This window comes from Scleropages formosus, chromosome 18 (assembly GCF_900964775.1).
Source record: "Scleropages formosus chromosome 18, fSclFor1.1, whole genome shotgun sequence".
Taxonomy (NCBI): domain Eukaryota; kingdom Metazoa; phylum Chordata; class Actinopteri; order Osteoglossiformes; family Osteoglossidae; genus Scleropages; species Scleropages formosus.
In genome coordinates this window covers 1050193-1062896 of record NC_041823.1, presented here as the reverse complement: position 1 = coordinate 1062896, position 12704 = coordinate 1050193, and the positions used below count along the sequence as shown (strand labels likewise).

The following is a 12704-nucleotide window of genomic DNA, read 5'->3' as shown; positions in this document are numbered from 1 at the left end:
CACCGGGTGGAAGACCAGCCCTGCGCGGGCGGCCGTGTGATTTCACTCGGACCGGGCCGTCCCTCGTCCGTCCGGCTCCTCCCTCAGCGCAAGGACACGCCTCGCGCTGCAGTAGTGCCGCGCCACAGATGCACCGTTTGTTCTTTCTATCGCATTAGCCAGTGGCTGCTGCTGCTGCGGAACCTCAGCGATGGCCATGTCCCTCCTTATGGGAACCGACAGCATCGCAGTGGAGTCCATTAATGAGCTGGAGCTGATGAGAAAATCCATGTTAAAGGGCCGCAGTGCAGGACCAGCTCAGGCTCTAACAGCTCTTACTGCGAAAATACTGCGGTAAACAGAGGAGTGAATACACAGGGGGCACATGCGCCGGCCTGCAGTGCTAATTAGTTCACCGTCTCTGCATAATGGTCTGACAGGTGTCCTCGGGTGGCCTGCTCTGCTCCATGGCCGTTCTGGCCACGATGGTCAGTGAACCCGGACCACCGGCGCCACCGCCTGGGTACAGTGTGTGGTCCAGGCCCTTCCCCTCGGTACAGCGTGCGGTCCAGGCACAACCCCGGAGCAGCGCCCACCTGCCCACTTGGGAGAGTCCAGTGCTGTGACCGGGGCAACTTGCACAGTGGTTCCGAAGGTCTGAAATTACTCGAAATGGCAAAAGAGAAAATATTTCTGGCTCATCTGTCAATATTATGTTCGTACCTTATATACTGTATGTGTGTGGAATGTATGATTTTTCAATATGGTTTGAATGCCAGTGAGGGAAACGCTGTACTGACAGCAGAGGAAAGCGATGCTTTTTCACGTCTCTTTTCTGTCATATTTACATGTTATTGCACTTTGGTTGCAGGTGTTATTTTACCCTGTTCCTGGACAACATGTGTTTTAAACTGTGCGGTTCTCATCCGAACAAGTGCTTCAGCGCTGAGTCTCTGTTTCGACTACAAAGCCACCTGACGCCGCAGTGTGTGTTTTGTCTGGGTTTTAAACCCTAAACCCTGTCACTCATTTTAAACCGGGGGGTCCGTGTTACTGCAGCCATAAACAACAGCACTGCACAGACCCCATTACACAGAAGTACTGAGAGATACTTTTACCTACTTTTAAATACTTTTACTGTGCTAACTGTGCTTTTATCCAGCTTCTTTTGCCTGACAGCTTGAAAGCTGCACAGCGACTGCGCTGCCCTCAGAGTGACTTGTTTTCACTAGAGGCTCATTGAAATCATGCAATAACTGGCTTTCTTTTAATAATCATTTTTATTGCCCACAATTTTTAAGGTTTTTCTCACTCGTTAAACTGTTTCAAACGAGTGTAGAGGGCAGCCCAGAAGTCGCTCGGGCACTGGCACCCCACTGTTCTTTGTATGTAGTTTCCAGCGGCTGAACTAGCACAATAATAATAATAATAGTAATAATAATAATTAATGAGTACACAATCTTGTGGTGTGTCTTTCTGTGTGCTGCAGGATGGGGACCTGGACTGTAAGATAGAGGAGCTGCGCCAAGCAGGGAGAACACTACCGGAGAGCCAGGTCGTCGAGTGGTTCATCCAGCTGCTGCTGGGCGTGCACTACATGCATGAGAGGTGGGCGGGGCTAATAGGTGGGGCTCCGCCCATCAATACCTCAACCAGGTTTCTGCTGGTGGAGTTTACAGTGGGGCCAACAGCAATGCCAGGCTGGGTTTGTAAGTGCCGCACTTTGCGCTGCATGTCCTAGAGGGACCTGCAAGCTGCTGCTCCTATTTCCTTTGTCCCGCCTCCACAGGGGGGTCCAGGAAGCACGGGCCGCAAACAAACTGTGTCGGACTCACACTGTACGGGCGAAACCAATTAGGAGAGAGCATCTGGGCCTCGCCGATGGACGCGTGCGATTTGTGATGTAATTACCGCGTTATACGCTGCCCCCCCACCCCCGGTAACGAAAGCAGAGGCTCCGACAAAGCCCGAACGCGGTCCGAACGTGGCCTAAACGCAGCCTGAACGCGGCCTGAACGCAGGGCCCCCATGAAAGAGCTACAGCTTTAAACAAATGACCCATTTTGTAAACGACGCTTTTTAAAAAATGAATAACAACCCGGCTTTTCGGGGGTGGGGGGGTTATTTTTAAAGCTGCTGTTTTTTTCATCCGTGAATTTTAAAGAAGCGTATTTGGCAGAGTAGAAACAACGAAACGGCGCTCGTGAGCTCACCGCCGACCTGCCACTCTTCCAGGAGGATCCTCCACAGGGACCTGAAGGCCAAAAACGTTTTCGTGAAGAAGAGCGTTCTGAAAATAGGTGAGGTGTCGCCTCCGTCGCCCTTCGCTCCCCCACGTGGCCCCACCCGGACCTATTTATTAATTTACTTTGTTTTCACATCAAATACCGCACTGACACTCGCTGCGCGCTGATCGCAGTCCTGACTACACGAGCTCGCTATGAGATGCAGAGTGAATCTCTGACCCCCACCCCCCGTCCTGCTCAGGGGACTTCGGCGTGTCCCGTCTCCTCGTGGGGTCGTGTGACCTGGCCACCACCTTCATCGGGACGCCGCACTACATGAGCCCGGAGGTGCTCACCCAACAGGGCTACGACACCAAGTGCGACATCTGGTGAGTGACGCTGTGAGATGTGGCTTCACCACCCAGCGCCCGTAAACTGCTGCTTCAGGCCTTTGCTCGCGTTGGACACGTGACCGAACGCTTCCAAGAGTGTGTGGGGTAGGGGCTTAGTGTGTGCGAGAGCAGTACAGAAAAGGCCGAGGATAAGAGGTTTTCACCCTGATATGAACCGTCCCCGATATGTGTCGAGTGTCGCTGTCACTGTTGTCTTAACGCCTGATGACCCGACAAACTCAAGGTGAACTCGGGTTCGGCATTCGGTACCGATTCTGTAAAAAGGAGACTCTCAGACGTGCGTGCGTGCGTGTGTCCACACGTGCTCCTCTCTTCACATCCCGGCTCCTTCCACGCTCAGCCTTTTCAGACCGATGTCCGCACGTAGGGACAGGAGACAGGAGCACATAGGCGATGAGGACGCGTTCGGTAAACGGGACGTCCTCTTTCAGCCTCATCGCTCAGCCGTCAGACTCATCCGTCTCATGACCCTCATCTGTACTGCCAGCACCTGTCTGTCCTTTTGGTATCACGGCAACAAAAAGGTGTGCTGTGATACAGCTATGAGCTGGGGATCGGGTTCGAACCCCTCCTCAAGGCTCTGAGGACCAGCTTTGCTTGGGGAACCTTTCCCCCCCCAACACACACACACACACACACACTTTTATTAGAAGGTTTTACGCAAAGCAACATACACAGTGCCAGTGTGTCCTGTACTACAGCTGGACAGTAAACATGTCCACCGGAGGACTTCTGATGTGGACCTCAACTATTGTGGACTAGTGGACTTTTCACCAAAGTGACTTACAGTTACTGACCCTTTTACACAGCCAGGTAATTTTATTGGAGCAATTTAGGGTAAGTACCTTGCTCAAGGATTCTTCAGATGGAGGTGGGATTCAAACCTGCAACCTGTGGCTCTAAAGACAGACGCTGTAGATGCTACACCACCGTTTGCCCCGGTTATGCGATGCCTTTGTCCAAAGCAACGTGCTGTGTTAGATTTGTAAACTAAGCTACTTACACTGATTTACAGGTTGTTCAGATCCATGTCAGTTCCGAGTTCAGGATGCGTACCGTACCTGTCCAGGAGTGGGGATTCGATCCCACGTCCACTGGTTTAACCACTACGCCACCTGCTGGCCCAAAAGGCCAAAGAGCGTGTGGATGTCGCCCCAGCGAATGAAACAGGTGTGATGAGTGCGTGAGCTCGGAGACGCAGGCCGACGTCGCACGTGGCGCACAGGGGGCGCTCTCGGCTCGCGCCTCTCAGGCTCAGCGACGCAACCCTCCCCCCCCGCCGCAGGTCCCTGGGCTGCATCCTGTACGAGATGTGCTGCCTGGAGCGCGCCTTCGGTGGACGCAGCTTCCTGTCGGTGGTGACGAGCATCGTAGAGGGCCCGACCCCGTCGCTGCCACAGCCGTTCGCCCAGGAGCTCTGCTCCGTTGTGCAGCGGTAAGAACTCGAGCTCATTAGCAGGCGTCAGGGTCTTCTCTGATTGGACAGATCCTGCTGGACAAAATAACTCATTCAGTATGAAATGTAATGAGTTTTCGAGCCAATGCAATGAGTTCTGCGCAGAGAAGGAGGGAAATGCCTTTGACCTTAGAACCGTCGCGCTTGTTTTATTCTCCAGCGAAACAGCAACTGGTTAATGTTGATTTTTTAATTTATTTTGTTACTTATTTAAGTTCATTTTAATTATTTATGGTTTTCACCCTTCCAGCTTTCAGCCTTCAGTTCCTGTCATGCAGTTTTCATATTAGCAGGTTTTATTGATTTTATTTGTTTTATTTTTGATTTTATCATTGGCAGGACCGTTTTTAGGATTTATCTATTTAATAAATATTTTAATCATCAGAAATGATGAGTGGAGAAATTTTTGCCTGTCGAGTTGCAGTGTGTGAAACCAGACACTTTTGGTGGGCTGCTAATCCATTCTGATCTGTAGGAAAAAAGAATTAAAACATTTTTTACTTATTTGTTAGTATTTATTATTTGTTATTTGCTTATTTTGGGGCTATAACTGTGCACCTTGTGGTTACACCTCTTCTGTTGAACTTCTGCCACTGTGAATTCCCATGCAGGGATTAATGAAGTACTAAAGTACCGTGGTAGTCTACCGGGGGGTGCGGTGGCACAGTGGCGCAGTGGCGCAGTGGGTTGGCCCAGGTCCTGCTCTCTGGTTGGTCTGGGGTTTGAGTCCCGCTTGGGATGCCTTGTGATGGACTGGTGTCCCGTCCTGGGTGTGTCCCCTCCCCCCTCCAGCCTTATGCTCTGTGTTGCCGGGTTAGGCTCCGGCTCCCCCTGACCCCATATGGGGCAAGCAGTTCAGACAGTGTGTGTGTGTGTGTGTGTGTGTGTATGTGTGTGGTATCCTACCATGTCCTAACTGGATTGCAAAAATTACACCAATAAAACATCAGCAAAATTAAACAAGAAAGTAAAACAGAGAGTTTGATACAGATAATAACAGAACAAACAATGAGGGGAAAAGAAAGGAAACACAAGTAAAACACAGTGTATGTGTGGAAGTGTGTGATACATGATTTATACCGTGAGACATCAAAGGAGAACTGTGGGCTGCAGGGTGACTGACACTGACCTCCCCCACAACCCCCGTTTGCACCCAGGATGCTCAGCAAGGACCCAACGAGTCGACCGTCCGCTGAGGAGCTGCTCAAGGTGCGCTTCCTACAGGACAAGATGCAGGTGCGTCCCTTGTGTGTGATGTTTCCCTTGCCGTCTCCACACCTGCATCTCACAGCCTGATGTAACCACCAGTGCCTCCCCAAGCACTGTATGCTAATGAGGGCGCTCCTGTTTCCTTCTGTTTCCTTCCCCCACCAGCAGGGTGGTCCTCGGTGAGGGTCTCCCCTGCAGTCGCAGTCATATTTCAGCAATTATGTCGGTCGGCACTTCCTGCCGTTTGAGGCATTTTGTCTCCCTGTAAGACGACTTTGAATAGCAGGCCGGCCTCCAACTGGTCTCGCCTTTACTCTGTGCTGAGGTCTTACTTTGGCTCCTCTTCCCTGTGGTCTCTCTCTCTCTCTCTCTCTCTCTCTCTGTCTCTCTCTTTTTGTGTCTTCGCTGCAGGACATGAGGCTCAAGTTGTGTGATGGTGCAGTGAAAGAGGAGACAGTGATGAGCGAGAGGCATGCAGCCCAGATCGTGAGTGTCCTGTATGCCCCCCTCAACACACACACACACACACACACACACACACACACACACACACACACATAAACAACCTCTGCTATCATCTGGCACGTCACGCGACGGCGGGGCCATATGCTTGAGCGCCGCTTCAAGAATGTGTTAATCAGACAGCAGCTAACACTCGCCGGTTACTAATTAACGCATCACGCACTTGCCATCACTCCACGACAGCCACACACATATACACACACACACACTCTCTGATCTGTAGACAAAGTCTCACACACAGCCGCACTGCTGTCACATGAATTAAAGTGCTGCCTGATGGAAAAAATAAACATGAAATTGTTACAGCAAACTGGGATCTGTGTTAGTTCTGCACAGCTGCTGAGTGATGTCAGGGGTCAGGGGTTACAGTTAGGGGTTAGTGGTTAGAGTTAAGGGTTAGTGGTTAGTGTTTGGGATTAGGGTTTAGTGGTTTGAGTTAAGGGTTAGGGATTAGGGTTAGGGTTAGGGTTAGGTTAGGGGTTAGTGGTTAGGGGTTAGGGGTTAGGGTTAGGATGCTTTCATATCGTTCCTCTGATTCCTCGTGCCAAACCCATCGAACAGAAGAAGGTCCACCTGGAGACCCTCCGCCAGAGGTCCGAGGTCCAGAAGATGAGTCCCAGGGAGCGCATGAGGCTGAGGAAGCTGCAGGCCGCTGACGACAATGCCCGCGAGCTCAAGTATGGCCCGGGGTGTTGCTAAGGTTGCTAGGCAACATATGCAAAAATGTACACAGTACTGGAGCCCCATCGGCTTGTCTGTAGTCATATTTCAGTGGGTCGAGATCCCAAAGACCACGGCGTTTTTACTCATCTTCCTCAGTCAAAAATGAGCATAAAATAGAGAGTGATGGTTGATGACTGAGCTCTGAGCTGTGGAGTCGCTCGAGGCTGATGGACAAACTCAACCATCCTGAACGCGCACCCACTCTTTAGGGGTTCGAACGCAGCGGTTAAACATTCCCCTCCATCGTGGAGATTATTGAAACGGCTCTAACAGGATTTGTTTATCTGCAGACGGGAGGCAGGAATCGTTAACCGCGCTGGCAGCGTCATTGATTTTCGTTCTAAACAAATATTATGTTTGTGTTTCTTTCCGCAACTCAACAGATGTCTCGCCGAAGAGAAATACGCGGAAAACTGCCGGCGAACGCGGGAGCTCAGGTGGCAGCACTTCCAGAGGCTCAGTGTGGATTTGCTCAGCGTAAGACACACAGACACACATGCGCGCACACACACACACACAGAAATGCATTCATACGCAATGTGACCGATTGTGTAAGAACGCAAAACCACGACTGACGGCCGTGGAATAACAAGTTAAAGAGTTAAAGGGAAATATTCCCCGGCCTGTTGGTAAATGTATCACGGCGTCAGTGAACTCATTTCCGACACGTCACTCACCTTGTGCTGGGGCACCTGCTGGAAAAACGTTGTTTTGGGCTCACGTGAGGTTCACGTTTTGCTTGCTCCCTCTCAGGGAAATGCCGAGACGGCGGCTCCCCGGACTCGGCCAATCGCAGCGCAGGACAGCCCGTCTCTGGGACGACCGGAGTTGCTCGACGGACAGGAACCGGAGCGGCCGAGTGTGTCCGAGCTCACAGACAGCAGTAAGTGGTGCCGCTGCTGCAGAAACATGTTCGGAATGGTCAGAAGAGGGCCGAAGTGGGCCAAAGAGGGCCAAAGTGGCCCACGCAAATCGTGGTCTTCACAAGGTTGGCCAGATCACACAAAATGATCTTGAGGACATGGAAGTCATGTAAGACAAGTGGACCCATCTGTGTGTGGGACTGTAAAAATCTGTATATTGATAACTGAGAGCTGCGGAAACGCTGGAAACGACAAGTGTGATTTAATATGAATATGGTCCTAAGAGATGATGTCATCGCCTCTTGGAAAGATTTGCAGTCGTACTTAGTAAAGTTAATAAAGTGAAATATGAGTTTTCACACAAATGGACCAGGACCCGGTTTCTCACTCCTTCTGGAATCAGCTTCATTTCCATGTCGATGTTGTTTGGCGCCTTTCAGTTGATTGTCGACCACATGTACAGACAAAGTCCTTCCAGAGAGTTCTGTCCCCCACTGGCGTCCTTAGTGTTGCAGGGACCGTGTCCACCGTCATTACGGCTGAGTCCATCCATCTTGATAGGGTTTAGGGTTAGGGTTTGCCCCCTTCTTCATCTCTTTTATCCAACTTTTCCAACCATCACCATCTTTTTCAAGGGAATCTGATCTTCTCGTGATGTGTCCCAAGTCTGATGATGTCCCACAGTTGATCAGTATCCATGTGTTTGTTTTCCTGCCTGTTCATGTTCCCCTTAAAAGTCCTTAAAACCACAGATCAAAGGAGTCCACGTTTCTCCTGTCCTGCTTCTTCAGTGTCCACCTTCCACATCCATATGGTGTCATAGAGGATGCCGCTGAAGGACAGTTCTTGTCTTCCTGGTTGAGGACTCATTGGCACTGTTGATGCTCTTTCCCAGATGTGTCATCGCAGCCGGACGTCTCCGAACTGCTACATCCCTCGCTCTTGGTTATCGATCTTGAGAAACAGTCTCCGAGCTCCTTCTCCTGGTGCTGCACATGCGGTTTTGCTTCGGTGGGTGCAGATGGACACCGACACACCAGGGTCTGTTCGAGATCTAACAAGAAACGGCCAGGCAGTCGTAGGAGACAAAGCCGTTTCAGGGTCTTCGCCGCCAAAGCCAACGGGTCACGTCCACATTGTTGGCCCTTGGTGGGGTCCCTCCGTGAGTCGTCTTGGGCGCAGGAAGCGCAGCAGCTCCATAATATCAAAATCTTACATCACAATGATACATTAACATATAAATAATCCTGTGCTCTCAGGATCAACTCATATTCCCAATATTATAATCCCCCGTTTCCTTGCCGAAAATCAATTTTCCAGTCTTGGGCTCTCAGGTTGTTTAGAAATGCATATTTCATTGTGTGCGATATGATAATAAATGATGCACGGAGACGATGCATTTTTCATGCGCCGCTCATTGAAAGTGGACTGTTGACGGAGTCACCGGAAGGACTTTCTGTGGTTGTTGATGGTGTTTGTTTATTCCTGATTGTCTCCGCACTGACGGGCACTCTTTCCTGATGGGTGGGGGGGCTTTCCAATTTCCTCCTGGGTGAGGGGGGGGTTGTCCTGGAAATCAGACACACACACTTACACACTTGGAGACACACACTCAGGCGCACAGTGACAGACACACACCCACAGGACACGCAGGAGCTACAGCGTCTGTGCCCCGCGCTGAGCTGGACCGACAGCGTGTACTGTGGTATTGAACGGTCTGGCCTCATGGTGTCACAGAGACGAGCGGCGATGAGAATCGTCACGAAGACCATTCCTCCGAGGACCTCCATGGATTTGCTTTCTGTCCGTTAGGGTTAGCGTTACACTTCCGTTTCCACTGCTGCCGGACTGCAGTTGGTAAATTGTGTCAACGGTGTTGTACAGTATTCTTTGTACCACCAATAACAATTCTTGACCTCATACATTACATTTACATTTACATTTATTCATTATCAGACGCTTTTCTCCAAAGTGACGAACATCTCATAGAAAATACAATGTGTTCATTACAGCAGGAGAAAGAGACACTTAGATGCAGACATGTGACTCCTAAGTACAGTTAGTTTCTTTCTTTCCTTTTACACACGGTGACCGGAGCCTCGAAATGGCGCGCAGTGCCAGAGCTGATCCTACTTCAATTCTGCTAAACAGGGATTCCAGAGGATGCCCAGACGGCTGAGGCCTATTACAACGGTGAGGGGTTCGAGTCCTGCTCCGATGAGGAACAAACGGAGGAGGAGGAGGAGGAGGAGGAGGAAGAGGAGGAGGAGGAGGGAAGCCTTGCAGATGAGGAGCCCTCAGACACCCTCTGTGGTGCCAGTGGACAGGTGGGTCCACAGGATCTGTAAGGGTTAAGGATGTGTTCTTTCCGGAATCTTCAGCCGGACGACTGGAATTAAGGTGAAAATGTTGCTTCTGCAGCTTCGCAGCTTCAAAACCTTCTGTTAAGACAGTAAATAATGTAAGAATTCTTGGCTGAAGCTGTTAGCAAAATGGGCGAATCTCTCTTAACCACCCCGAGTGGCCCGACTTCCTCCATGTGTCTCAACATCACGGTTCCTAAGCCCCCCACCCCCCAACCCCCATCAGCATCAGAAGCCCCAGGTGCAGCAGACCCGACCCTCTCAGGCTCACTGGAGCTGTGTCGTTACACCACTGGTCAATGTGTGTGCTGGATAAGCAGCTGGCGAGCAGAGCAGAAGGTCCTCCTGCCAGTCTGGCCTCTTCTTACTTCGCTAGATGTGAAGACGCAGAGGGAGAAACGATCAGTGTCCACTTTTTGGAAAAATGTTGAAATTGGCGCCTTTTACAGGAAAGTAGAATGTCTGTGCACTGAGCAAGCAGTGTAAACACAGCCCAGGATGAAAGAACGATGAGAGTCCGGAGGGTAAGAATCCAGTGATTGGTGTATTGGTGTTTTCAACATGGCGCACGGTCGTGAGTGAAGTGGTTTTGCTGCGATCAGTCGGTTAATTTCAGCTTAAATCTCAAAATTATAGTAAAAATGGAATTTTAATGGACGACCAAGTTTGAACAAAGCCAAAGACACCAACACGAGGGAAGAAGAGGACCGACTTGTAAGAGTTTTCTCACGATGGTCTGACATCCATTTCTAGAGCTTTGCCATAACATGTTACTCATTGAGTCTTAAAACAGTTGAATTTATTTTTGTCGGAATTATGTTTGTGGACCTCGATCGTTCTTCCCTCTGCGTCTTCGTATGGATTGAGTAAAAAAGCCGGTCCACTTTGGGAGAAGATGGAATGTTTCTTTGGGAACGAAGGGGCAAACTGGTTTGATAGCCTCAGAGAAGAACAGGATAGATGGGATGAGAGCAGATGACCGGGTTGAACCGGCACAGGGAGGAGGAGCGGGATGGAGGGAATCGGAGAGGCTGAAGGGGTTCGATAGGCTCAGGGAAGAAGGGCTGCTTGAGACACATCTGAAGTTAAAAGTTACAAGTCATGGAATGTGCACTTGTCAGCTCTCTTGGAGCACCAGTTCTCCAGAACCACTAACCAAAGTGGAGAATCTGCTCGGCGCTGGAAACGAGCCAAGGGGATAATTGGCCAAAGTCAACGGAGCTAAATGAAGAATGTGGCAGGAAGAAAAAAGAAGCAACTTTGTGTGTGACACATGCCGCCGTCTTCATCATCTTCATCGTCTTCGTCGTCTCACCTCAATTGCATATCATCTGCTCCGCTGTGTGACGCTCCCTCACACTCGCCGCTTTGTCCTCTGCGTTGTGAATAATCGTTTCCCGGGAAGAGTGATTGGCGGCTCTGCGAGGCTCCGCTTCCTTGCCAGGACTCCTGTAGAATGGCACTCAAGTCAGGCAAGCAGAACATATTAAAATGTAAAAAAACGGACAAAAAGAAACGGTGTGGAAGCCAAAGATACGGTGGAGGGAGCGACCTGCCAGGAGGGCTTTGGCGCTGGGGCTCCTTCCCATTTGGACCGCACGAGATAACTGGCTTTCGGAGCGCAGCGCTTTAAATTAATTTCCCCCGTCCTGTTAATCTGGTGTGCTGTGTGTATACCGGGGGGGTTGAAGCACCGGCTCACGTTGACATTTATTGAAAACGTTATTTTTATTCAGATTATTGAGTATCTTCACAGACACATCTATCCAGTTCAGCTGACTGGGATTGCAGGTTTACAGTGGAGCTGTTCATACGTCTCGCTGTTCATATGTCTGGTTGTTCATATGTCAGACGGTCCTTGCTGCTGTTGGAAGAAGGAGCTCGAGGTTAGAACTCGGGCAGGAATAGAGCTCATTTCGTTTAGGCGCAGTTTCCTTGCTTGGTTGAACGCGACAGGAGGACTCGTTTGGGTCCGTCCCCTAGATGGTCGGCTGCTGAGGCCCCCATTTCCAATAGTAGACCCTTTCCCATTTGTAAAGATATCCTTTGCTCTGGCCCATTTCCAACATTATGCCCCACCTTGTATGTGATAATACACCCCAGTTTGAGCTGGGGTTTGGGGTTGGGGGAGGTGCCCCAGTGCATTCTCGGTGATCAAAGGATGCTTTCTGAATCGCATTTAAGGAAGAAACGTTTTACTGAGGGACCTCAAGGGGTTCTGGTGGCCTGTGGCATCCAAGTCCTCCTGTGTTGCGATTCTGCGAGGCTCAGCAGTATGGCTGGAGGCGGGGGAGGCAGGAAGTACGGGAGGGATGGTCGATGTGGGCGTGGCCAAGCCAACGTCAGCCTGTGACGGAGCGGACCGGACACCTGCTGTAGGAGTGGAGATGCAGCAGCTCAGGGAACCAGATGGCAGCTGTCGGTTCGACGGGCTTCTCCTCCACGCGACTCTCGGTTGCACTGTCTCTTGAGGTGCTGCAAGCGTTCGTAGTCTTCTTGTCCGCGCTGCCTGTCGTGCTGAACCGTTACAGAACCGTACAGGTTACAGAAAAGGCTCTTTTTCACTAAAAACTGTTCTGTTTGTGTTCGCAAAGTGAAACTGTACCCAAGGCGCTCCCACAATGCATTGCACAGCATCCCCTGTGGCTCAAGAGATCCTGTGCTCTATGACCCTCCTGTACCCTTGTCTCCCTCAGGACAGTGATGTGGAGGCCATGATGAAGTACATGGAGAACATTCTAGAGAACACCAGCAGTGGTGAGTATTACATCCATGATGGGAGGTGGTGAGTCCAGGTGGAGCTTCATGTGAAGCACAGTTACAGTTGTTATACATAAATGTGTGTACACACCTGTACTCTCTCTCTCTTTCTCTCTCTCTCACACACACACACACACACACACACACACACACACACACACACACACACACACACACACAGAGCTAGGCCA

General features: G+C 50.6%; 1 protein-coding gene across 1 annotated transcript in view; it reads left to right on the top strand.

Moving 5' to 3' along the window:
* nek11 (NIMA-related kinase 11) overlaps positions 1–12704 on the top strand; it is a 36143-nt gene that overhangs the window by 16756 nt on the left and 6683 nt on the right. The window contains exons 4-15 of the mRNA XM_018734552.2: positions 1469–1587; positions 2215–2279; positions 2467–2593; positions 3903–4052; positions 5231–5309; positions 5694–5768; positions 6366–6481; positions 6911–7004; positions 7281–7410; positions 9542–9583; positions 9650–9717; positions 12450–12510. Coding sequence (XP_018590068.1) covers positions 1469–1587; positions 2215–2279; positions 2467–2593; positions 3903–4052; positions 5231–5309; positions 5694–5768; positions 6366–6481; positions 6911–7004; positions 7281–7410; positions 9542–9583; positions 9650–9717; positions 12450–12510 — 1126 coding nt within the window. The remainder of the gene's footprint in view (positions 1–1468; positions 1588–2214; positions 2280–2466; positions 2594–3902; positions 4053–5230; positions 5310–5693; positions 5769–6365; positions 6482–6910; positions 7005–7280; positions 7411–9541; positions 9584–9649; positions 9718–12449; positions 12511–12704) is intronic.